Source organism: Peromyscus leucopus, chromosome 19 (assembly GCF_004664715.2).
Source record: "Peromyscus leucopus breed LL Stock chromosome 19, UCI_PerLeu_2.1, whole genome shotgun sequence".
Taxonomy (NCBI): domain Eukaryota; kingdom Metazoa; phylum Chordata; class Mammalia; order Rodentia; family Cricetidae; genus Peromyscus; species Peromyscus leucopus.
The window spans coordinates 77,992,195-78,019,603 of record NC_051079.1 but is presented as its reverse complement, the minus strand read 5'-3'; the positions used below and the strand labels follow the sequence as shown (position 1 = coordinate 78,019,603).

Sequence of the window (27,409 nt, the reverse complement as noted above, 5' to 3'; positions counted from 1 at the left end):
TATAAAAACTAACTTCCCCAAGAAAGAGTAACTCTTCCCTGCCTCACTTGAGATGGCTTGAGATGAGTTCCCTGTCATGACTTGTAACAGATAAACCTTGCTTTTGCATTCTGGTATGCTCATCTTTGGTGGTCTCTCTGGGGGTTACGATCTGGGCACAACAGTACCACAGCTTGTGAGACATTATAATAAATCCACTTTCTACATATATGGAGAGACTCATTCTACCAGTCTTGTTCATGTAGAGAACCTTAAATAATGCAGCTGGTTTTTGTTTTTAACTTGCTCACTGAGGAAGACATGTTGGCTAACAGTAGTGCTCGTAAAGACATTTTCCTAGCTCCATTATTCTCTAAGTACTCAACTTTTATGAAGCCTACTCTTTTTATTATTATTCATTTGCCAAGAGTTTGCTCTGAATTTCAGGAATAAAACTCCTAAAGCAATGGAGCCATCCATCCAGCCTTCTGATTGGAGAAAGACCTATTATCTTGTTTGAGATCTGGTTCCTGCTTTTCTTTCCTGGTTGTATGAAGACCCTGTGACAACCAGTTAAAAAGTACCTGCAGTTCATCTGATCTCAATGTGAAACCACAGAACAAACATTTCCTTTTGTGTCCTTAAATCTCTTTTTAATTGTTAATATTCTGGGCACCCTTCCACCTTTGGGACAGGGAATCATAGCATAGTATAGTGGGCTGTGCAAGCTAGCTAGTTAGCTACATTGTGCCCAGGAGGAAAAAGGGGACGTGCCTATGGAGTGCAGGAAGATGGCAGGGCCTGCTGCTATTGGAGCCAGGGGCAAGTACTATTGAAATGCGTATCTCTGTTGATCTAGAAAAGGTCTTTGTGGTGGAAGTCAGAGTCAGGAACCATTGTGCTGTGTCTTTAAGTACACTGTAACTCTATGGGAGGTGCTCTTGTCACTCAGGCCTCACTAGCCAATCAGGCCCTGTAGGTGACCCGCCAGTCAGAAGTGGTGCAGGGCTCTTCCGGGCGCCGGGCTTCAGACTTGGCTTTGAAGAGGAGCTGGCGCAGGTGGGTTTGTGTGCTGTTCTACCATTGCTGCTGCAAGGAGCTGAGCACAGAGCTTGGACAAGTTGGGAAATCACGACATGGTAAGTGAGGGGCTGCTGGCCCCAAATGGGTAGGAGCAGATGGGGAGGTGCAGGAGCCAGTGTGGTGGGTCCTCCCCAAATCTGGGTGGGAACTTGCAGCCAGATTCCCTGTCCTGTGAGATCCCATGCAGTCTTTGCAACTCCCTGAACCCAGGGGCAGGCCTCTGAGTAACTTTGCTGTGTGGGCTGAATCTGCTCAGCACATTGGAAGCAGGGAGCTGTGTGTAGAAACATCTTTGTAGTGAACTTAAACATGCTTTTGGTGCATCCATGGAAAGCAGGTTTTGAAACTTGGAGAGTCCTAGTTTCTCCAGTATCTTCTAGAGTTCAACAGTTTGCATTTAACCTTTACGTGTAAGATCCATTTATAGTTAATTTTGTGGAAGTTGTAAAGGGCATCTCAGGTGTTGGGTAGCACTCCACTAATATTATTATGCCCAGATTGTGACCCCAAAGAGACCACCGAAGACCTTGGATGTCCAGAATGCAACAACAAGATTTATTCTGTAGATACAAGTCTAGACAGGGAACTCATTCCTACACCCAATAGAGTGAGGCAGGGAGGAGTTGCTCTTCTTTGTGTGGCTAGCTTTTTAAAGGTAAAAACCACAAGCCCTTCAGGGGGGGTCTTGCACTGGTGCAACTCAGATTGGTTTATTTTTTATCTCAGTTCTCTTTAAATTGGGTGAGGGTATGTAACCTTTGAATTTACTGGTTGGTGGTTACAATTATCACTTTGGGGGCAGTCCAGCACAAGTCCCAGGCTTTGTCCTTGAGCCGCCATGGGGGCTGGCTGGCCAAGCCCGTACTGACTGTGGGGCCTGGCTCAGTAGTCCAGGCTCTGTCCTTGACTCATGCACATAACTCTAAGTTGGTGAGGGGTCCCAGATAGTAAACATCTGTCTGAACTTTGAGCAGTCAGAGTATGTGCAGAAAGGGAGCTACTGCAAGGACTATGTCTTTTGTTCATGGCCCTCCCAGAAACTGCTTGCTCAAGTCTCAGGAAACTGAAATTGAGGCCCGATCTCTGAGAGAAAACTGAGCTGCCTGTTATGGCATCTGCTTGGTCCTTTCAATATGCCATGACGTAGAAGAGTAGAATTGGTGATATAAAGGATTTACCAATGCTTAGGAGATAATGTCTCACAAAGTAGAATTCAGCTGAGGGAGGACTGCCTCTAAAACATTCAAAAGATAAGTGTATGCTAACCAGTCCTGTTAGAGATTAGGATGTTAGGATACACATTTGTTCACCAGGATTGTCCAAACATTTGGCTCCAAACCATACAAAGAAGCCACCCCTGATTTAAAACTAGCCACTAGGCCTATCCCCATATCAAAGGACAGGCTGCTAAAGGAGGCATTATAGGGTCACAACCAACCTTAAGGACTGGTGTGCCATAAAGTTCCAGTTTTCTTCTTGAGAAAAACATAATTCTGTCAAATGGGTATTATGAAACCAGGTGACAACTATTTGATAAGTAAAAGACTGTTGTGTTAAGGACTTGCCTGCTCAAGCAAGGCTTTCAGTTAAGCCCTGTGTTTGCATGATTTCCCAGCTATGAGGCAATGGGTTGGCTGCACTGGACATTGAGTTTATAATGGAATGTGCACACAAAGGACCCTGTGCTTTGGATGAGGAACAGGATGTGCTCTAGGAGAGTGGAAGAATGTCTACTAAAATACAAATGTTCCAGACTAGAGCCTTTTCTGTTGGGCTGGAAGGACAGAGCTGGAAGGACTGTGCTGTCTGAGTCATTTGATCTCTGATCACCCAGTAGGGGAGCTGCTAATATTCTGAGGTCTAGCTGGGTGGCCCTAACCAGTGAGGGATTCTGGGGAGGCTTGGCAATCAGGAGTACTAGTGGCAAGTAACTTGTGAGTTCTTTCCAGGATTCTCCTCTGCTTCTGCTGTAGGGAGTTGTAAAGAAGACCACAAACCATGCCATGGTGAGTGTAGGGTGTTCAGAGCAGGTCTGCTGAGCTGTCATTTCTGCTGGGATTTGATGGACCATGAGCCAGACAGACTGTGGTTCTGTTGGTTCATGTAGTGACCTGGGTAGTGGCCCTTGTCCTCTGAGCCTCCCTGTGTATGGATATCCTGGGGAAGGGGGGACTCAGCAGCCCTGGCAGAGGAGGATGTGATGCTTGTAGTGTCACTGTCCAGTGTGCATACATGGGCACTGCTTTTGGTGTGCAGTGGGAAGACAGATTGGAAAACTGAAGGTCTGGTTTCTACAAGTTCTGAATATTGCATTCCACTTTCAGGTTTGTCTTATAAATGTTACAAATAGTTTAGAAAGTGGTAGAAAGATGTGATGTGGCTCACTTTTCAACAATACATGATTAGAAGGCTTTTAAATTTCTGCTACTACCAGCCACAATGGTGTGATTCAGTCAAGTTTAGTTCTAGGGGACAAAAGGAGTTTCTGATCTGCAGAGATTTCTCAGGTGTGCATGGTGTTGGGCAGGTGATAGGACAGAATACACATCTTGCGCTATAAACCATGTGGCAGAAAGTACCAAATTCCCCCCAAGTGCCTGCCTTGAAGAGATTTCTATCAGGGTTCAGAACAGATGCTACAAGCAGCTAAGGATACTAATCTGAGGGATGTTCAATGAATCTAAGCACACTGAGCTTGTTAGTCCATTTACTTTACTCTTCTAAGTCAATTCTACTATTGCTGTGTGTGTGTGGGGGGGGGGACCAGTATATATACATGAACAGTCATTCTTTTACAATGCATTGTGAGATTTGAAGTTTTCAGGGTCACTGAGAGGTGATAAGGATCCACACATAAAGCAATAATTGTCAGTTTCCAATTACAACCCAAAAGGGGAGTGACTAAAGGGGAGTTCTGGTAAGGTTAACTAAAGGCTAAAATCAATTAGGGAATTTATTTACTCAAACTATAATCTAGAAATGGCTAGGTAGAATGTTAGGGGTCAATAAGTCACAAGAAAGTAAACTGTCTTTGGTACCACTTCCCCTCAACACACCTACTTTCTCATCCTGGCTGCAGCTGCTTTCTGATAGGGAGGGGGAGTATGCCAGGTTGCTAGACAACTTAAGTCAGAGCATGTAGCATTTGGTTAGTAAAAGCTCAGAGTAATTGTGGAGGAGAAAATCTAGGAATAGCACCTGGCTGAGGAGGATTTAAAACTTAATTTGTATAAGAAAGAAGCTTGGCACCTATTGCCTGCCTGGCCTTGTAGGCAGTCTCCTTGGGTCAGGGGGAAGTAATTGCTTTAACTCAGTAACTAGCAAATGGCTAAAACACCATCCCAGGAATGTGAGCAGTAAATCTCTTAAGTTAGGGTCTTGTCTAAATAACCCAGGGTGAAGGTAAAGAGTTGAGAATTTAATTGCTAGTGGTTATTTTCTCTTATCTGTGAGATGAGCTGATGTTTATCTATGTGCAGTTTTGTTCTTGGAAAAAGGTATCTTTGCTGAAATACTTTTGTCTGGAGAATGGCTCTGGCCAGATTTATGTTAATGAAAAAGTAAACATGACTGGGGACAGCCATCCAATTACCCCAAATGTATAAGGAGAGTTGTGCCCAATTAGTGATCAATCATACCGTTATAAATTCTTGAAGGAAAAGTCGAATGGGGAAACTCCAATAGAACACAAGAAATTCATTGCAGGATACAGCTAATATATCCAAAAGCTAATATCACCAAGACTCCTTAAGTCTTGGTTTTCCTCTGGAAAAGTCCATAACTTTTTCTAGGTAATAGCTTTGTCAGTATCAGCTGAACTCCTTCATATTTCTACGGTTGGCAGCAAGAAAGCAGATTTTAAATTATTCTATGAAGTTTTGGGATTGGGTTCAGTGGAGCTGCATTTACCTGAAACCACAAGGAGACGTAAGGGGCTGCAGAACCATAGCAAGAGATCACCTCCATTTGTAGAGAGAGCTCTAGATCATGGGGCTTCTGTCTTTGAAAGAAATGGCAGTAGCTGGAGGGTCAGAAACAACAGTTTAAGGGTCACTTAAAGTTAATTTTGTGAAAGTTGTGAAGTCTGTGTTCATTTAATTCCTATACACATAGAATCATAGGTAGCTGAGTAACATTGGTCAAGATTACACTTTTCCTGGTGAAGTTTCCTTTGGTCTTTTGATTAAAGGTTGACTATATTTTCCTGCCTTTATTCGTCTCTCTCTCTGTCTCTCTCTCTCTCTGTCTCTCTCTCTCTCTGTCTCTCTCTCTCTCTGTCTCTCTCTCTCTGTCTCTCTCTCTCTCCTTTATTCTTTCACAAATACTGTACACATTCTTGATTGTTGTGTCTTTGTGGTAAGTATAGAAGTCATATTATATCAATCTGTGTACTATTTTTTTACATTCACATTGAGAATTCTGAAAGTCTCCACTGTGAATGTAGCTTTGTAGCTTTGTAATTAGCTTTCCTGTTATAAATTGTTGGGCACTGTCATTGGATGGTATTCATTTTATGGTACAAATTTACCATACAGAACATCTTAATTTTGATGTATCATGTTCCCAAGGATCATTTCTTTACTTCTTTATTTAGGTTTTGTTCTTGTTGTGTTAATCTGTGAAAGTCTTTTGTTTTATTGGATAAAAGGTATTACGGGTCTTGGCAGGTGGCTTAGCACATATTCTTTTTGGTCATGCCCTGAGTTCAGATATCTGCAGTCAAGTTGGGAGGCTCTCTGCTATTCCAGATCCAGGGGATCTGACATCCTCTTTTGTATGTCACCTGTATAGCATTCTCTCTCATGTACAAACATATGCAAAACAAAAAGCAACAAAATTCTTTTCAAAAGTGCTTTTGACTTATAAAACAATTAGAATAAAATAAGTTGCTTTAGGTGTATACCAATTCCTTAAAAATCTGTTATCTTGCATTTTTTAAAAAAAATTTTATTTCCTCACTCTGATGCAGACTTACAGAGAATCAATCATCAATCACAGGAAACAAAATGATGTCTAAGTTATCCTAACAGGCACCCTTTTCTTTATCATAAGAGAATGAGATTCTTTTAATAGTCAAATGTGGTGATATATTGTGTACCCTAATAAAGCTTGCCTGAGGATCAGAGGACCGAGCCAGCCACTAGATTAGACATAGAGGCCAGACAGTGGTGGCACACACCCTTAATCCTATCATTCAGGAGGCAGAGGTCTGTCTGGATCTCTGTGAGTTCAAGGTCACACTTGAAACAGAGTCAGGCAATGGTGGCACACACCTTTAATTCCAGTAATGGAAGCACATACACCTTTAATCCCATGATTAAAGGGCAGAGAAAGGTATATAAGGTATGAGGAGACAGGACAAAGGCAGTTCAGCTGAGACCCTTTTGGGTGAGGACTCAGAGGATTTCAGTCAGAGGATTCATGAAAACAGGATTGGCTGAGGAATTGGCGAGGTGAGGTTGGCTGTGGCTTGCTCTGCTTCTCTGATCTTTCAGCTTTCACCCCAATACCTGGCTCTGGGCTTTTTATTAAAAGACCATCTAAGATTAAAACAACAGCCAAAACTATTTTCTACAAAGTTAAAACATCAGAAATCTTCAAGTGAATCTCTCCAATTTTGATGGAACAGCCCTCCTCCCCAACCCATTTTCTCATATTGGTAAAGGAGAGAACAAGAGTGTGAAGGATGAGTGCTTGTCAGTGATTTCTTGGAGTTTGATTTTGATTTGAATCTTGTCATTCTTGTTTAAGGGACCATAATATATATTTGTAGGTCTGTCTTTGTTTCTTGTTTTGCCAGTGGTGCCATCTATATTGTTGATTTTATTAATTGTAAGCTAATTATATTGTTCATTTTCTGGAAAATGATGGACCTTCACCAATTTTGTATTCAGAAAATTTCTTATGTTATGAGTTCCTTGAGTTTTTGTTGGTTTGGGAAGTTTCTGTGGAGAGACAATTTTAGTTTTCTCTTCTTGATGTTAGAGGCTTGCCTCTTCCCATTTTCTGGTACATCTGTGTTTTCCAGTTGTTGCTATCTTCATGTTTGTGTTTTTGCTGCTTAAGTGCATGATATGATTAATACATTGGCTTTGGATCTTTAAAACTTTCCTGTATATTATTGTCTCTTTTTCCTAATTAGCTACAGCTGTCAACATGACATAGCCTACAGTCATCTGAGGGAACATCAACTGAGGGTGTGCCTAGATCAGAATATCTGGTTACTGTGTCAAAGAGAGATTGTGCTGATTTTGTTTGATGTGGGAAGGCTCTTCCACTGAGTTGGCAGTATCTCTGAGCAAGTGGGTCTGGGCTAGATAAGAGAGCTAGCTGAGTATAAGACAGTGATAAAGCAAAAGAGAGAGCCAGGAAACATGATTCCACATGTTTTGCCTTCAGTTATTAGATTGAGTTTCTATCCTAAGTTCCCACAAAGAGGGTCTGTGACCTAGGGGTATCAATCAAATAAACCTGTTCATTACCTTAGTTGCTTTTGGTTAGATAATTTAGTCACAGCAACAGAGAAGAAAGTTGTAATAAAATTGGTACCTCAAAAGTGATTTTGTTGCTGCAAAGGACTTGGGAATGTTGACTTTTGGAAAAATGTTGAAGATTTCAGGTCTTAAGAAGTCAAAAGCCATAGAAAGCTAGACACAGAGCTTAATTGGCTGTTCTTGTAGGTCCTGGAAGATGGGAATGCTGAGAGTAATGGCAGACAGTGGAGGTTAAGGTCATAGGATTTTACTGGGCAATAGGCTCTGCAGGGAACCATGGAATTGGCCTGGCCTACCTTCCTTGAGAGACATGTGTCATAGGTTTTTCATGTTAAAGTCCTTGGCTCCTGGGGCACAATGTGTTTTCCAGTTCCTGACAGACTGACATACTCCCTCAGGCAGTGAAGCATTCAGGCTGGTTTGTGTTTTCCTGTATGATCCCTTAGTAGTCAAGGCAGCATGGAAACTTAACAGGGCAATTGGTCTTAGACATTAATGTGTATTTGGTATAGCTTGCAAGCTTCATTGTATCCTGGCAACTACAACTGTATTGATCCTGGAAACTGCCATTATGTTCTGTTTCTGATAAAGATATAAAAATTCTGATTGCTCTCAATAAAACAGTCATAACAGTCATAGCCTCATCTTGATCCACCCCCCACCCCACCCTCATCCAAGCCTGGCTTCATTCCTCCTGGCCTTATCAGGTGATCTTGGCCTGGTAAGTAAGGGGAGGTGCTTAGAAGACTTCTTGAAAGATTTAGCTAAAGTTCATCTGTGTGATATTTTGGCCCCAAATCTTTCTTATTCTCTCCATGTCCAGAGAAAGTGGGCAGAATTACAAAGTAATGGGCTGATTTCTTAGACAAAATATATTGCTTCTGTTGGATGGTTATTACTGTTGATTCATTCAGGTCTACAGTGAAAAAAAAAACAGGTAGAGAGAAATAAAAAGTCTCTATTTTGTTGAGAAAAATAGCACTAGGTAGTTTCAGATGGCAGTCCAGTGGTGAAGAAAAAGTAAGGATTTTCAGGGATTTTAGCACCATTAAAGGGAAGGCCCTTGCCTTTTTAAATTGAAAATAGATTTTCATACAATATATTTTGATTATCAGTTCCCCATCCTCAATTCCTCCGAGATGCCCTCCTCCCATCCAAATCTACACCCTTTCTCTCTCTCTCTCTCTCATTAGAAAAGAAGCAGACATCTAAAAATTCTGTTTGCTTTCTTATACACTGCAGTACCACCTGCACAAGCATAGTATGGCTCCACAGTGTGCTGGGCCCTCCCTCATAAATCATTAATCAAGAAAACACCTTAAAATTCAAGGTCCTCTTCCCAAATAATCCTAGCTTATGTCATGTTGAGGAAAAGCCAACCAGGACAAGGACCATGAGTAAAGAGCCAGCCTGGGCTATATAGTGAAACACCATCTGAAAATAAAATCAAATAAAGTAACAAACTAAACCCTCACAATTCATTTATCTTCTAGCATTACTCTTTTCAAATAATTTGGTCCTCATCCCAAGACTTTGGAATATTTGGTTATAAAAGCATCTAGTATTTTTGTCTTAAATTTGGCTTTTAACCAAGCTTGATCATTTTGTTCACAGATATAAAGCAGAGAAGAATGCTTTTGATATGGGTGGGATCTGCTGCAGCTATTGTGGTGATATTGTGTTCCCCAATATATTGTGAATACTAATGAACTTCTCTGGGGTCAGAGAACAGAACAGCCACTAGATATAGAGGCCAGAAAATGGTGGCATACACACCTTTAATCCTAGCATTCCAAAGGCAGTGATCCCTCTGGGTTTCTGTGAGTTCAAAGCCACACTGGAAACAGCCAGGCATGGTGACACACGCCTTTAATCCCAGGAAGTGATGGCAGAAAGGTATATAAGGCATGAGGACCAGGAACTAGAGCCTGGTTAAGCTTTTAGGCTTTTAGCAGCAGTTCAGCTGAGAGCCATTCAGATGAGGACTCAGAGGCTTCTAGTCTGAGGAAACAGGATCAGTTGAGGAATTGGTGAGGTGAGGAAGCTGTGGCTTGTTCTGTTTCTCTGACCTTTCAGCATTCATCCCAATATCTGGCTCCTGGGTTTGTTTTGATTAATAAGAACCTTTAAGATTCATGTTATAAGCTATCATACATTTTTATCTTTATTCCTAAATCAAATCTCAGGATAACACCTGAGGAATGACACTCAAAGTTGTCCTCTTGTCCTCTCATGAACATTGCACCCCATACACACATGTGCACCTTCATATGAATACACATGCAAAATAAAAAGGAAAATTAAAGTTTAGGAATAGTGAGAAGTAAAAATGTCTAGGAGTTCATTAATATGACTGGTTTTTGTTTCTAGAGGGCAAGTTGAAATTTGGAACTTAAGTGTGCTGATTCAAGTGTTAGAGAGGGAATAAGATTCAGAAGAGCCATTTAAGTCAAGAGAGTTAATAAGAATGATTAAGTGTAAATTAGCAGAGCTAGGAGTAGTGTCAATAGGGCACCAGAAAGTATCCTATCATTAGGGGAATGAAAGAACAAAAGCACACTACTTGTCTGTTAATGGAAACACATGTGTTCAATGTTCTACTGTTTGCACACACACAGATTCCACAGTGCTTTTGTGGAGGCCAGAGGACAACTATAGGGATTTTGTTTCCTTCTGACATATGGGTCTTATGGGTCAAACTAGGCTTTATCCTTGGTTTCAATGCCCTTTATTGTCTGAGGCAACTCTCAGCTCTCATATTTTTATTTTATTAATTTGTCAAGGCTAATTTGCATGTGTGTCTAAGGATCTGACTCAGATGGTCTTGCCTGTCTATCCTTAAATCTTAAGCATACATAGGTTTGCCTGCCATCCTAGGACTTAATGCAGTCCAGCATAACTTTCATTCAGTTCTATAATATACAATCATGTAGATTGCTTCTAGGTTTTCTTATTTGTGTACTCATTATATGTGCTTACAAATATCCTTAATGTTATGAGAATCAAGCTGTTTTAAAATTATTACTTATAACATAATTTTGCTATTATTGTCCTCTCATCACATTTCCTCTAGGTCATTGTATAGATACTTAAACATTTTTCAAGAGAATGAGTTCAACTTCTGTGTGTTAATTAAAAGCAGCAATATTTGTCTCTGGTGTGTGGTAACATTAAGTGTACCACATTTGCTCCTGACTTTGTTCATAAAAATGTCACTGCTTTTACATTGTGATCATATTCAGAAGTGGATTTGTTAACTGAGTATGTTTAAGAAGTGGGAGAATTCTACATGAATATGTTCAGACTCCCTAAGTGAAATCCCCATGCTTTTTTTGTTTAGGAAAAACATTGATTTGGAAATAACTCCCATGCTCTCCTTGCCTCCTGCAGGCAAGACATTTTTCTTATTTCTTCCATCTTGGCTGTTGTGATGGCTATTCTTGGTAGTCAAACTGACTACCTCTGGAATTAACCAATACACAAACAATTGGTTATACCTGCGAGGGATTTTACTTAATTAAAGGTTTTGAAATGGGAAAACGCTTCATTGATCTTGAACTTTTGAGGTAATAATATCTACCTTTAATCTGAGTCAGAGCTTCTGGTGGCAGACTACAAATATAAAGAATATTGAAGAAGGAAACTCTCTTTGGCTGATTGCCCTGGCTGTGGCTGGGAAGGTCATTCCTTTTTCATCTTTAGAGCCCAGTTCTTAGGAATTCTGGTATATACTGAATGCCATCTGAGACATCTAGCCTCATGAATTGAAGAACTTTTGAATTCTTCAACTTTCCACTGGTAAACAGCCAATGTTGGACTGGCTGGACCACAGCCTGTGAGACATTCTAATAAATCCACTTACTAAATACATACAGAGATTTATTCTATCAGTTCTGTTCAAGCAGAGAACCTTGACTAATACTGCTGTGTAGTTTTCACCTGTCCACTGAGTAAGATGTGTAGCTAACAACAGTGCCCAAAAAAGCATTCTTCTTTGTTCCATTTCTAAGTATTCTAATTAACTGATTTTGAAGACTACGCTTTTTATTATTGTTAAATTGTCAAGAGATTGAAGTGAATTTCAAAAGAAAACTCCTAAAGCAATAGAGCCTTCAGATGGAAGAAAGACCCATCATATTGTTTGTGATCTGGTTCCTGCTTTTCTCCTGTGGTTGTCTGAAGTCCCTGGGATAGTCAGATATAAAGTACCTTCAGTTCACCTGACCTCAGCATGGAGCCACAGAACAAACATCTTTTTTTTTTTGTCCTAAAATCACTCTTAATTGCTAACATTTTGGGCACCCTTCTGGGGGAGAGAGGAATCATTCTACTCCACATTGTGTAATGGGCTGTACAAGCTAGCCACATTGTGTGCAGGAGGAAGAATGGGAAGTGCCTATGGAGTGCAGGAAGATAGCAGGGTCAGCTTTTGTAGCCAAGGCAAGTGCTGTTGAAATGCTTATCTGTGTAGATTTGGGAAAATTTGGGTCTGGAGTGGATGGCAGGGCCAAGGAATCACTGTGCTGTGTCTTTAAGTACAGTGCAATCCTAAGGGAGGTTCTCTTGTCACTCAGTCTTCAGTAGCCAATCAAGGCCTCCAGTCTGACCTGTCAGTCAGAAGTGGTTCAGGGCTCTTGCTGGGGCCAGGATGCAGGCTTGGCTTTGTAGCAGAGTAGGCTTCAGTGTTTTTATGTGCTGTTCTGTGAATACTGCTGCAGGGAGCTGAGTGGGGAGCATGAGTGATCTGGGATGCCTTGACATGGTGAGTTGAGTCCCCCAACAAGACCACCAAGGAGCCAACTTCTGATGCAAAGACAAAAGGTTTCTTTATTCAAGCCAAGCCCAGGCAGGGATCTCGTTCGACACTCTGTTACAGTGAGTGAAGGAGGAAGACCCTGAGCACTTATTACAAGGTGTTTATATAGGAAAAAGTTTACAAGCAGTGGGTTACATATCTTAGTGTCCTAGGATTGGATGAGGGAGCTAGGGGTGAGGTAGTTCTTTGAAATTATTGGCTGAACTATAAGCATGAAATTACTAATGGCTGACAGGATGCAGGACATCTTTAGAGACATAAATTTTTTACTTCCTATATCTTGTTTTACTGGGTCCATGATATACATTTAGATTCATTGTTCCAGCTTTATTTTCAGACTCTGGCCAACTGAATTCAGTCACCTGTCAACAGATACCTCAAGGTGGGGGCCAATGCTCAAGGGGGCTACTGATTTTCCCCCTTCAGAAGCAGGTTGCCAAATTTGGAGAGGCCTAGTTTCTATATTATTTTCTAGAAGTTCTGCACCTCACATTTAACATTTAGGAGAAAGATCCATTTGTATTTAATTTTGTAGATATTGTAAATGGCATCTTTTATGTTGGGTAGCACTCTAATTATGATGTAGAAGAATAGACTTGGTGATATAAAGGATTTCCCAATGTTTAGGAGATAGTAAGTCACAGAAAGGAGAATTCAGCTAAAGGAGGGTTGCCTCTAAAATACCCCAAAGATACGTATATGCTAGTGAGGCCTATAAGAGATTAGTATGCTAGGATACACATTTGTTCACCAGGCTTGTCCAGACATATGGCTCCAAATAAAGGAGATACTTCTGGTTTACAACCAGCCACTAGACCCATCCCCATATCAAAGAATAGGCCTCTGACAAGCTGCTCAAGGGAGCATTACAGGGTTCAACCTTCAGGCCTGGTGTGCCATAAAGGTTCAGTTTTCTTTATGAGAGAAGCATAGATGGGCAAGGTGACAACTATTTGAAAAGGAAAACATTGTGTTAAGGGCTAGCCTGATCAACAAGACTTTCCCTTTAGGTCCTTACACAGGGAGAAGGAATGTGCTTGGCAGAGCCACAAACAGCAGGAGACCTAGGCCCTGGGAGCTACCCTTAAGGGCCTGATGTTTTAAGAATAAAAAAGAATTCTTTCTCTAAAACCAGGAATATGTTTGTGAGGTGAGCCCAGGGGTTGTTTCAGATCCTAAGAACCCAATTCTTCTTACCACATGGGGCTATGGTTATCAGTCTCAATGCCACTGTGGGCTTAGTAATGTTCTTCTGTGGGATGGTCTGTATGTTAAATTACTCTGATTGGTCAATAAATAAAACACTGATTGGCCAGTGGCCAGGCAGGAAGTATAGGCGGTACTAACAGAGAGGAGAAAAGAAAGAACAGGAAGGCGGAAGGAGTCACTGCTAGCCACCGCCATGACAAGCAGTATGTGAAGATGCCGGTAAGCCACGAGCCACATGGCAAGGTATAGATTTATAGAAATGGATTAATTTAAGCTATAAGAACAGTTAGCAAGAAGCCTGCCACGGCCATACAGTTTGTAAGCAATATAAGTCTCTGTGCTTACTTGGTTGGGTCTGAGTGGCTGTGGGACTGGCAGGTGACAGAGATTTGTTCTTACTGTGGGCAAGGCAGGAAAACTCTAGCTACAATGTTCTTGAGAAACCCTGTGTTCCCCTTATGCAGCATTGTTTGATTAGCCTCCTCCTGAGTTTGTTCCATTATATGATACTTTCTGCTGACTTTGTAGTAGTTCACCATTTCCCCCCTGGAAGTAGTGTATACACGATGCTATTCTTCTTCTTCTTCTTCTTCTTCTTCTTCTTCTTCTTCTTCTTCTTCTTCTTCTTCTTCTTCTTCTTCTTCTTCTTCTTCTTTTTCCGAGACAGGGTTTCTCTGTAGCGTTGGAGCCTGTCCTGGACTAGCTCTGTAGACCAGGCTGGCCTTGAACTCACCTGCCTCTGCCTCTCGAGTGCTAGGATTAAAGGCATGTGCCACCACTGCCCGGCGCTATTCTTCTTAAGAAGCATACGCATGAGACATAGCTTATGCAAGACCCCCCACACACAACCTACCTTTTATCTTTTCTACTTTATACTTTTCCTATCTTTCTCATCCTCTGACACCTCCACCTCAGGATTCTGTCACTGAAGAAGGTCCTGCTTTTTCAGGTCTGGTGTACTTAAGAAATAATTCTGGGAATATCTTTGCTGTGTAGTGGATAGACTTGCAGTCTTCTGTACCTATTTAAATTGTTCAAAATGTAATCTGGAGCCTGAACCTGAAAGACACAAGGATGACAGCATATGTGGAATGCAAAATCTCTTCTAGGCTGGCTCCTCTTTCAGCACTAGCCAGAGATGGATACATGCTATCATTAAAGAGATTTTTCTTTATTAATCTCTTAAATATGTGGGAAGGCATATTCTAGAACACCTGCACTTCCTGTATTTTATAAAAATGTTTGAAACAAGCTCTCTTATGTTGATACAAGTAGCCTTGGTTCCAGTCTGTTGCTCTCCAGGGCAGTGACCTTGCTATCCTCTATATTACACCCACAAAATCTTAAATAATTGTACCACCTCAGAGTTTCAAAACTATCCATTTGAGTCATGCAATTGAATATCCATTGCAGTAAAAGGAAAATGATTTGCATGTGGAACAGACCAGAATAGAAGGAATAGGTTATTGTGTCTACTGCATGGGCAAACAGGGTAGACAATCAACTGCTGGAGTCTCCATTATGAAAAAGGACCTGATTGTAGCAGGGGGAGTTGCTGTGGGATGGTCTGTATGTCAAATCTGTTGCTCTGATTGGTCAATAAATAAAACACTGATTGGCCAGTGGCCAGGCAGGAGGAAGTATAGGCAAGAGGAAGTATAGGCGGGACAAGGAGGAGAATAATTCTGGGAAGAGGAAGGCTGAGTCAGAGAAACTGCAAGCCGCCACCATGACAAGCCGCATGTGAAGACACCGGTAAGCCACAAGCCACGTGGCAAGGTATAGATTTATGGAAATGGATTAATTTAAGTTATAAGAACAGTTAGCAAGAAGCCTGCCACGGCCATACAGTTTGTAAGCAATATAAGTCTCTGTGTTTACTTGGTTGGGTCTGAGCAGCTGTGGGACTGGCAGGTGACAGAGATTTGTCCTAACTGTGGGCAAGGCAGGAAAACTCTAGCTACAGGGAGTGATTTTGTAATTTCCCAGCATGTACTAATTGATGTCTTGTAAATGAAGACAGACCAGACTGGTTGGTGTACAATTTGGGAAGGTCAACTTGCACCAAAGTATTGAGAGTCACTGGTAGCAAAAAGACCATGGGAGTATACGACAGTGACAACTAGAGTTCAGAAGGTCAAACTATCAGAACTAAGGGTTCTATTAGAGCAAACCATCATGCAAGGTGTTATGGGATTGCTGACTTTTGAGTGAATTAGCTTTTTCTTGTAAACTTCTTGTGCAATAACAACTATGATTCTCCCCATTTACTGTGTATTTCCATGTTATGTGTACATGTAATCTCATGATTGCATCTCAGTCTTGGGCACAACTCTCTTTATACATTTGGGGTAATTGGATAACTGTCCCCAGCTGTGTTTATTTTTTCATTGTCCATTCTCCAAACAAAAGTATTTCAGCAATGATACCTTTTTCCAAGAACAAAACTGCACATAGATAAACATTTGCTAATCTCACTTACAGATGGAAGAAAATAACCACTTGCAATTAAATCTTCAACTCCTTATCTTCACCCTGGGTTATTTAGACAAGACTCTAACTTAAGAGGTTTATTGCTCACATTCCTGGCATGATATTTTTAGCCACTTGCTAGTTACTGAGTTAAGGCAGTTATTTCTCTCTGACCTAAGGAAATTTCTGACAAGGCCAGGCAGATGATTGGTGCCAAGCTTTGTTTCTTATGCAAATTAATATTTCTATTCTCCCCACTTTTTATCTCCCCAGGTGCTATTCCTTGTCAAGATTTCCTTGACAATTACTCAGAGCAGAAAGTGCCTTTACTAACCAAATGTTACATGCTCTGATGTAGGTTGCTTAGCCACTGAGCATATGTCCCCCTCCCTATCAAGAAGCAACTTTAGCCAGGATGAGTGGGGGAAAGCAGCACTAAAGATAATTTTACTCTTCTAGTGACTTATTGACCCCTAACATTCTACCTAGCCACTACTAGACGATAGCTTGAGTACATAAATTACTTTTTAGAATTTTCTAATTGATCTTAGCCTTTAGTCGACCCTACCAGAGAACTCCCCTTTAGTCACTCCCCCCATTTGGGTTGTAATTGGAAGCTGACAATTATTGCTCTATGTGGGATCTTATCACCTCTCTCTGCAATCCTGAGAACTTCAAGCCTCGCATTGCTTTGCCAAAGAATTACTGCTTGTGTATACATACTGGTTCCCCCATAGCAATGGGAGAATTGATTTAGAAGAACAAAGACGAGGACAGAGATGGAAAGAACTAGATAGATATGAGAGAACAGTAGAAGAGACTGAGAGCAGAAGGCACCGAGAGGAGCTAAGTATGAGAACAGAAAAGAAACTGTGTAGATAAAATTTACTTAGAAGAATAAAGTAAATGGACTAAAGAACTCAGTGTGCTTAGATTCATTTCATATCCCTCAGATTAGAATCCTAGCCACTTGTCATTTCTGTTCTGGACCTTGGCAGAAATCTCCTCAGGGCAGGCACCTGGAGAGAATTCAGTATCAAAGGATATTGAAATTTCTATTAGGCAACTTTCTATGCAGATATGTTCAATCCTGCTTGACACAGTTATGTCAGCTCAGGTTTGATTCAAAGGCCATTAACTATAACTCTGTGTGTCAGGTTACAGATCTCAGCAGCCAACAAGTGCATATGGGCAAAATCAGTCTATCTCTTATTAATGACATTCCCTTTAGCAGAGAAGGTCCTACTCTTTTTCAAAGTTAATATAACTAAGTTCTGTATCTTAAAAATGCATTATTTTTATCATTTTAAAACATCACATATTGGTATTGTTTTTAACATTTTTTTAAGTGCATTACTACTCTTATCTATTTGTTTCTGTTCTCTAATGTTTCTAGATTATTGATTGTTTCATTCCTTTTCTCTCAAGAGCTGTTGATTATTGATTTCTGTGTAGAGCAATGTCTCCTGTAACATAGGCTTGACTCATACTATGTAATTGAGAATTGCATTGAACACCTAACCCTGCCTCTGCTGTACAGTGCTGGGAAGATTAGGCTTGGCCTCGACTAGTCAATGACTAATCCCCAAGTCTCCCTGACTTTTTGGGGGGACATAGAAATGAAGAGGAACCGGTGCAAGAATTGAGTTTACTGACAACTTTGAAGCTGATGTAGTGACAGTGCAGAAAGGTAGGAGCAGGAAGGAGAGTGAGAGCTTACCTGCTTCAATAGTATTTGTGATTAGCAATGTGGAGTCATGTAATCAACTTTAGGTGATCATAAATGTCCTGACTGGCGATTTCTCTGGGTCCATAGACCAGAGCATTTAATAATCTTAAAGGGCTAACCTCATTATGAAATCAAATTACTGTACTTACATAAGTTCAACTAATATAGAAGATCTGATAAAATAGTGTGGCCCTACCTAACAGGGCTGCCAATTTTCTTATTTAAGATGTATAGCCCCAGGGGGAAAAAAGATGTGAGTAATCTTTGGTTTGCTCCCATACAAATCCCTAGTCTCTAGAATACATGGCCATCAATTCTGTTTCAACTTTTCAGAATAATTCTCTGCAATTGTGACTATGTCATGCCCACAGTCTCTTTCCTGTCTACAAGCCCTACCATTGACCACTCATTGTTTTCTAATTCATGGCTGTTTTTCTTTAACAACAGTTACACAGTAACAACAGTTACTGTTTGAATGTGACCTGTGTTTGACTGCAAGTCTTCCTAGCTATGAAGCAAAGGGTTGGCTGTACTGGACAATCAGTGTATATTGGAATTTGTACACAAAGGACTATGTGCTTTGGAAGGGGAACAGGAAGTGCTCTTGGAGACTGGAAGATGTGATTAGAATGATTTAGGATTTCTGATACCAATCTCGACTTGATTCAGGGAAGTTCAATTCCAAGGGTGAAAATAAGTTTCTGAGCTACAGAGGTATTACAGGTTTACATGTTGATAGGCAAGTAGATAGAGCAGATTCCACATCATGTGCCATAACCCATGTGGTAGGAAGTAGACATTAAATTATTCTATACCGTTTGATGATTAGGCATCAGTGGGGCTTGGTTTGCCTAAAACCACAAGGGGACATGAAAGTTTGCAGAGCCATAGCATGCGATTACCTCCATTTTCCAAGAAAGCTCTAGAGCTTGGAGCCTCTCTGTTTGGAAGAAATATCAGTAGCTGGAGGATCAGAAACATAACAGTTTAAGGGTCACTTTGAGTTAATTTTGTGGGAGTTGTGAAGTCTGTGTTAGTTTCTATACACATAGAATTATGGGTAGTTGTGTAACATTGGTATAAGGGCTGTTGCAGACTATGAGTATAATTGAAGTGACTAAATGCATTTTCTTCATGGATGACCATGAGGCTGAGTCAGAATGTAGTTGGTTGAATAAAAAAACCTCTCAGGTAGGATGATGTATTTAAACATGTGTCTCTCCTTGGTGTATTGAATATGTGTCTTTCTTGTGATTGCTTGTGAAACCTTTAGTAGGAGGAGCCTTTGGGGATGAAATTCCTCACTGGTGGTGTGATATGAATCTCTATAGCCTTAACCTATTTCCTGTTCTTTGTATCTATTGTGTTGTGGTCGAAACTAATCAGCCAGCTTCCTTCTTTTACTGTCAAAGCTTCAGTACCATTATCTATCTCTAAATCACATAAAACACAATAGAAGCAATTGCTATTCCATGCTAAGACAGTTTGGTAGCCTGCTGTTTTAATTTTTTTGTTTGTTTTTGAAGACAAGGTTTGACTGAATTGCCCTGGTTTTCCTGAAAGTAGCTCTGTACACCAGGCTGGCCTTGAACTCAGAGATCCCCCTGAGTCTGGCTCCCAAATCCTGGGATTAAAGATGGGTCAACAATACTGGCTTTTTCTGTTTTTTATATTATTGGGTGATGGGCCTGGGATGTAGGTTTTTGTACATGTCAAGCATATGCTGTTGTACTGAGCTTCACCCATATCTTAAATTTTAAAAATTGGCAGAGGTTATCATTCTGTTTTCCAGGATGGCATGTATTCATGACATTAATACTGCCTGAGCCTTCTGAGTCATTGGATTATAGGTGCATGACCTTCTTCCTACCCATTGTGTTTGTTTTGATTTTTTAAAAAGTGAATATCAGTAATTTACTTGTATGCATGGACATGCACCATGTGGGTACCTGGTGATCACCTTACAGTATTCAAAAGATGGTCTCAGAACCCTGAACTTGGAATAATGGATAGTTGTGATCCCTCATGTAAGTATTGGCAATTGAGCCCACCTATATGCAAGACCAGCAAGAGCTCTTTACTACTGAGTTATCTCTTCTGCCCTGTGTTGATTATTTATGATCAACATTTATATTGCTAATGTTTTCATCTATCCATTTGTAACTGTTTAAACATGTAAAATCTTTTAGTAAAATGTTGATCTTACAGTATAAAATGGGGCATTTCAAGTTTCTTGAAGATGAATACAGAACTGGAATAAATGCATAATTAATTCTTTTTAGGCACTTCAGTCAAAACTTCTGCGTTCTTTCTATTGTTTTTGTTAGTTTGACTGATTTTTACATGGGAGACAGGTCTTAATATGTACTTCTGGCTGTTCTGGACCTGGTTGCATAGCCAAGTTTGGCATTCCACTCAGAGACAAATATACCTGTCTCTTCCTTCTGAGTGCTGGGGTTAAAAGTATGAGCCAATACACCCAGTTTGCATATCTTATTTTTCTTTTCTGTAGTTAGTAATTGTTCATACAATTTCTCTCATATGTACTCTGTACTGTTAATCTGTTTACTTATCTCTCTGTTTACTAATAGGCATTTCTCTTTCAAGGTGATATCCCATTCAAAGTGTACAGAAATGACAGAGGTGACCCTCCTATTCAGTTTCCTTCTAAAGTGATTTATTGGTAACATTATAATGTCTATGTCATGGAATAAGTGGGGGGAGCACCAGAATTATATGACTATACTGTCAAAGAAGTATACATTTACTATGTTGTCAGTATCATGCTTTCTGTTGTACACATGTGTGGGATGTTTTAGAATGCAGTGTCCTATGATGATGTGCATGTTGATTTCACTTGGGAAGAGTGGACTTTGCTGGGTCTTTCCCAGAAGAATCTCTACAAAGATGTGATGCTGGAGACCTACATGAACCTCACTACTATAGGTAAGACTGAATCTTCCTTCACATTTTAAAATAAGAGGACAAGTGTTCTTTGATTATTGCTTTTGCTATGTAATTTGATTGAGAAAGAAGAAGAATGAGGTGAATTAATCAGTCATGGTTCTAAGGTTCACTGAAGAGAGTAACTTAAATTTTGCACAGTTTTCAATAATATAACATACATTTTCTGGTATCTTATTTTAGGATACAGTTGGGAAGACCCTAATATTAAAGAACATTGTCAAAGTTCTAGAGGACATCAAAGGTAATTTTCATGTGCTAGCTGATACAAATGTGCCTCTGAAGAAATTGTAATATGTCTTGGAAGTTTTAAACAAAAGCAACAATATAAATAAGCACAGCTTAAAGTGCATTGTTGATTATTAAATTCTCACAAAACCATATACCTCAATTTCAGGTAGGCAAATTGTACTTGCAAGGCATTTTTTTTTTAAAGAAAGAAGACAAGGAAATAATGCCTTAACAGATATCACCATTTGAATCATAGCACAATGAGAGCTATGCTATAGAACTGTCAACCCATTTATTTCATACTAATATTACAAAAGGTATCTTTGTTGTGACTGTGCTTGGTTGAGTGAGAGGGGAAATTAGAGTCAAGAGTCAAGGGGCAGTTTTTGTGGAGAAACCTTAATTCCTATACCTATGAGGACTAGAAAATCAAACTGTGAATTAAGTGTGGAAGTCTTTTATTTGTTATTCTTCCTTTTGTAGGTTGATCATATATTACTCTGAATACAAGCCATATGGGCATAGGGATATGGAAAGACATAACATACCTCTCTCTTAAAACAATTAGAAGATATGTAGCAATCCCCACATTGAGTATACTTGTTGAATTTTATTCAAACATATAAGTAATTGGTTTTCCAGCTTTACTATTAATACATCAACAAACTCACATTGCAGAAAAGTCCTATGAGCGTAAGGATATTGCTGCCTGGAATGCCAGCCTCCAAGCAGTACCAGGGGATGCAAAAAAGTCCACAAATGTGTCAAGGGCTAGACTTTTTCTATCTGAGGGGTATTAGGAAGAAAGCACAAGTGTTCTGATGGTGACTTTCTATATTACTGAATCTTGAAAAAAATCTGTCTCCATACAGCTACATGTCTCTCCACACAGCTATATCTCTCTACTACACAGCCACACATTTCTACACACAGTTACATCTCTTTTTATACCACTACATCTCTCTTCTACAGAGTCACACATCTCTACAGTTACATCTCTTTTCTACATATCTCTTCCTACACACATCTTTACACAGTTACTTATTGCTCCATCTCTCTACACAGCTCTCTCTGTGCACATCTCCTTCTACAACAAAACTCTGGAAAATATATGAGTTACATGTTTAGGATCCGAGCCATTTTGATTCCACATGAGAAAAATCACACTTTCTCTCAGGCCAGGGATATCATGCTGATTGGCCAGTGATTAAGCAAGCATGTAACTTTAAGTGGTCAGCTTTCCCCAACAGAGAGTGACACTGAAATTCACTACCTAAACAAAACACAATTAGTTGGCTGAACCTTGGTCTTGTATCATAAACTGAGGTTAGGGGTCTTTGCCGAAAGTCAATTGCTGAGAGGATTTGTACAGGGAATTGTCTTGATGTTATCTGTCAGGCTTTTGCAAGTGAAAAACTGGCCCAAAAGTTATTTCATGCCTGACCTTGGTACAGCAATAGACACCTGGGAACTTGTCCTTGTGCAGTTCGTTTCCAGGGGCAATTAGTCTATGTTTGGATTTGTTCTGAGGTCTAAAATTAGCTAAATATATAAAAAACTGTCTTTGTAGCTGAGAATACTGTTATTTTCCTATGTCAGTCTGAGTTTTGAAAAATATGCTAGTATTATTTCTATTCATCAAAATTGTACAGTTTAAGAGGAGGTCATCGTCCTGACCATCCACAGATATGTGTGTGCCCAGTAGATGGATGAGATAAACACATAAGCAATGGGGAAATATCCATAGCTGTTTTTAGGAAAGAAATGTAGTGGTACATGAGAAAAATTACAGACAAAAGCAACCAGTCATTCACAGACTGTACCCCAACAGTCTTTGCCAAGTGGGGCTTCCCATCAGATAATTATTCATCTGGTGGGTTGGCTTTAATTACTAATTGCCATCTGTTGTATTTATGTCATGGCCTGTGACATTGAGATTGTGTAAATACTTCTGTTCGTGCTAGTTCACTTAGCAAATGTAATATGACTCACTGCTGGAGTCCAGCTCTGGGTGAGTGCAGGGTCTGAAGATGGTAGGAATCAGACACAGAATACTTCTTAGTTTTGTTTTAGGTGAGATGGACAGAGAGGAAGCTCATTTTGATATGGCTTATTCTACTCTGACAACCTGTATTTTTCACAGGTTTATATACAAAATCATTTACTCTTGCACATCTTTTAATCATCATTGATAAACTGAGTTATCTTTTCCAATCATTTCCATCAAGTTTTTACATCATTGATAAACAGTTATCATTTTTACTCAACCCAATGACCCAATTCTTTTTTTTTTAAAGATTTATTTATTTATTATGTATACAGCATATATGACTACAGGCCAGAAGAGGGCACCAGGTCTCATTACAGATGGTTGTGAGCCACCATGTGGTTGCTGGGAATTGAACTCATGACCTATGGAAGAGCAGTCAGTGCTCTTAACCTCTGAGCCATCTCTTCAGCCCCATGACCCAATTCTTAAGAATGTAGAGGCATATGATAGCCTATTCTTGGGCTGGTAGCTCTTGTTGCTTCAAGGACACTAGATCAAAAAATTTCCATGCCAACCCAGAATATTGCCATGTCCCAAGTAGTGTATTATTTTTTTTTTTTTTTTTTTTTTTTTTTTTTTTCAATTTCTCTTATTTGTTTCTGATCATTGTACCATGCTCGAACCACAGAATCCTCTGCCCCGAGTGCTAAGCTAGGGTATTATTAACTCTTAATGGTCAGAGAGCCTAAGAAATACCCTCAAACCAAAGCTGCTGCAGTTATTATTCAAATTCTAGCTTAATACAATGTTTATATTTTTTTATATAGAATTTGTCGGGCTGGAGAGATGGCTCAGCCGTTAAAGGCTAGGGCTCACAACCAAAAATAGAATTTGTCTATATGTCTAATTCTGGCATTCTGTTGTTCCTTGGTCATATGACACCACAGTGGCTCTGCATGTGCTAACTTTTCTAAGAAAGGGAGATCCTGACCTTTCATTCTTTTTTTTTCTTGAGATAGAGTTTCTCTATGTAGCTTTGGAGCCTGTCCTGGATCTCACTCTGTAGACCAAGCTGGCCTTGAACTCACAGAGCTCTGCCTGCCTCTGCCTCCCAAGTGCTGGGATTAAAGGTGTGTGCCACCACTGCCTGACTGACATTTTATTCTTATATCATCTCTCCATTCCATTCTTTGCTTGTCAAAGTAAGTGTCTACATAGGGCAGAAATAACTTCAGCTAATCTAACTTTGTTGGTGTGTGTGCCATGTAATTGCCTGAGTGTATAGTGAGAAGAATTTTGCAATCTGAACTGTGGCCAACTCCTCTAGGCCACTGAATTTTGTTGACTTTTTTAGGTTTACTTTGCTTTGAACATCTTGTTTCTGCTTAAGGACAGGGACAGATGTTTCAAGAATGTCTCATAGCCTCATAAAGAGACCTCTGGCTTCTTTATGTGTATCAACCTCCAATGCATAAGGAAGACCTTCAAGTTGATAGAGATATCTCCCTAGAAGCATGGATGGGGGGGTTAATGTGTTCAGGATTGTCCTGTGGGAGCTTAGAATCAGCATTCCTCAGAGAAGTCATAAATGATCCATGTGAAAATTTTCATCAGTCCATTATCCCTATTTTGTACAAATATTAAAACTCTCCTAAGTATGCAACAGGTGGAGATTAAAACCAAAGGTGGCACAGCAGCCATCATGTGTTTCAGCTTTGCTGGATCTTTGTCAAGCAGCTGTGCTGCTTTATGACTTTTGCCATTTCCGTCAGAGATGCCTGTGACAACTCACAGTATAGGTAAATTTATGAATGCAATAATGGTGGTAAAATGAAGGGGAACAATATGCGTGTAAACACAGTGATAAAACCTTAAGATCTGATTCCTCTTTACAGTTGGATCAATTTGTAAAATTAATTCATACAGATATAAAGATTCAACAGTATGTTTAATGTGGTAAAGCTTTTTCACATGCCATTTATTCTTGTAGGCATGATGGAAGTCAAAGTAGAGAGAAACCTGTATATACTCAATGTGTTAAAGCCTTTGCATCTGAGAGTCATCTTCACAGTCATGAAAAAATATGTACTGTAGAGCTACCCTATGAATGTAATCAGTGTGGTAAAGCCTTTGCATATCAAAGTCATCTTCAAAAGCATAAAAGAACACATTCTGGAGAGAAACCCTATGAATGTAATCAATGTGGTAAAGCTTTTGCTCATCAGAGTACTCTTCAAAGGCATAAAAGAACACATACTGGAGAGAAACCCTATGAATGTAATCAATGTGGTAAAGCCTTTGCTCATCAGAGTACTCTTCAAAGGCATAAAAGAACACATACTGGAGAGAAACCTTATGAATGTAATCAGTGTGGTAAAGCCTTTGCATTTAACAATTATCTTCAAAAGCATAAGCGAACACATACTGGAGAGAAACCTTATAAATGTATTCAGTGTGGTAAAGCCTTTGCTAATCAAAGTAATCTTCAAATGCATAAAAGAACACATACTGGAGAGAAACCCTATGAATGTAACCAGTGTGGTAAAGCCTTTACTCAACGCGGTCATCTTCAAATACATAAAAGAACACATATTGGAGAGAAACCCTATGAATGTAATCAGTGTGGTAAAGCCTTTGCTGAGCATAGTACTCTTCGAATGCACAAAAGAACACATACTGGAGAGAAACCTTATGAATGTAATCAGTGTGAAAAAGCCTTAGCATATAAAAGTCATCTTCAATTGCATAAAAGAAAACATACTGGAGAGAAGCCATATGGATGTAATCAGTGTCATAAAGCCTTTGCATGTAAGAGTACTCTTCAAATACATAAAAGAGTACATACTGGAGATAAACCCTATGAATGTAATCAATGTGGTAAAGCCTTTGCTCATCACAGTAGTCTTCAAATGCATAAAAGAACACATACTGGAGAGAAACCACATGGATGTAATCAATGTGGTAAAGCCTTTACACGTAATAGTACTCTTCAAATACATAAAAGAATGCATACTGGGGAGAAACCCTTTGAATGTAATCAATGTGGTAAAGCCTTTGCAAATCACAATAGTCTTAAATTACATAGAAGAATACATACTGGAGATAAACCCTATGAATGCAGTCAATGTGGTAAAGCCTTTGCACGTTACAGTAATCTTCTAAAGCATAAACGAACACATACTGGAGAGAAACCCTATGAATGTAATCAGTGTGGCAAAGCCTTTGCATGTACCAGTAATCTTCGATATCATGAGAAAAAAGCATACTGTAGTGGAACCCTATAAATGTAGTCAGTGTGGTAAAGTTTTGTACTTTGATTATACAGGAGTAAAACTTTGTGTGCCATCTGTTAAAACCTTTGCATATTTCAATAGTCTTCGAGTACCTGAAAAAGATACTGAGGGCTTCTTATTATAAAGTATTTGGTAGGATCTTTAGCCAACACACTTGAATCATTTAAACAACAGTATTGTGTAGATAAAAATGTTGACAGTGTCAACCATCTGTTCACACATTATGATGTCCATTTTTATATTGTTTGCACCAGCTAACTCATGGGAAAAATGAATTTATGAATTTATGAAGCCCTATGTGTAGGGTAAAAGGGCCAGCCAAAGAAACATACCTTGACCCTAAAACCAGAGTCAAAGAAACACTTTGTCCCTGAAACCAGAGCCAAAGAAACACATCTACCCTTGACCAACTGAGCACAAAACCAACCAGTCTCTGAGCTTGAAACCAACCAATACGTGAGCATGAAATTCAGCCAATCTCCAAACTTGTTCACGCTCAGGGATTAAAATCTGACCAATTCCTGCCCTGAAAATATGCCTGGAAAACTGCACCTCTAAGAATCTTGTTCATTTGGCAGCTTCCCTTTTCTACCCTGGCAGAGCCACTGCCCTGTATATGTTCCTCCAAAATAAATGTCTTGAATGAGTTTTGGGTGAAGATTTTCTTTTGCCTGAGCAGATCAGAAATCCCCTAGTGGAGTGGACCAGAGAAGCAATGGGCACCTCTACTGAGAAACTACCTTATGGGAGCAGTGCGGGAGTAAACACTTTTTTCATGGAGCTGGAGCAGACTGCCACATTTGTGCAGTGGTTTGTTTTTAGTTGAGTGAAGCATTTGGGATGGATCTGAGAAGAAATGGACACCTCTGCTGGGAAACTTCCTTAGGGGAGTGGAGCAGAGCCCAGCTGTAATGGCTTCCTCTCAGGGAGGTCAGGATTCCTTCAACCTGCTAGGAGACCATCCTCCAGTGGTTACAGGGTTAGGGTTAGGGTCTGGGTTTAAGGTTTAGGGTTAGGTCAGCATCAGAGTCAAGGGTTAGGAGGTTAGATTGTGAGAGAGGATTGGGTTTGGGGTGGGTGTCTTGATTCGGGTCAGTTTTAGTATCCTGGTAAGGGTACTGGTCAAGATGGTTGGTGTCTGGGTCAGGT

The 27,409-nt window shown here is 40.0% G+C and overlaps 1 protein-coding gene across 2 annotated transcripts; it reads left to right on the top strand.

Annotated features, from left to right (window-relative positions):
- Positions 1-273: 273 nt before the first annotated feature.
- LOC114696081 (zinc finger protein 431-like) lies at positions 274-27,409 on the top strand. Of its 2 annotated transcripts, XM_037197246.1 has the most exons (4): positions 274-1,118; positions 20,602-20,728; positions 20,930-20,990; positions 25,039-27,409. In XM_037197246.1, exons 1-4 carry the CDS (start codon positions 1,116-1,118, stop codon positions 26,249-26,251), a joined length of 1,404 nt encoding a protein of 467 aa, XP_037053141.1. In that variant the 5' UTR covers positions 274-1,115; the 3' UTR covers positions 26,252-27,409. The 2 variants fall into 2 exon arrangements, 1 of the variants encoding a protein (XP_037053141.1); XR_005089557.1 differs by lacking the exons at positions 274-1,118; positions 20,602-20,728 and having other exon boundaries at positions 20,735-20,990; positions 24,958-25,141.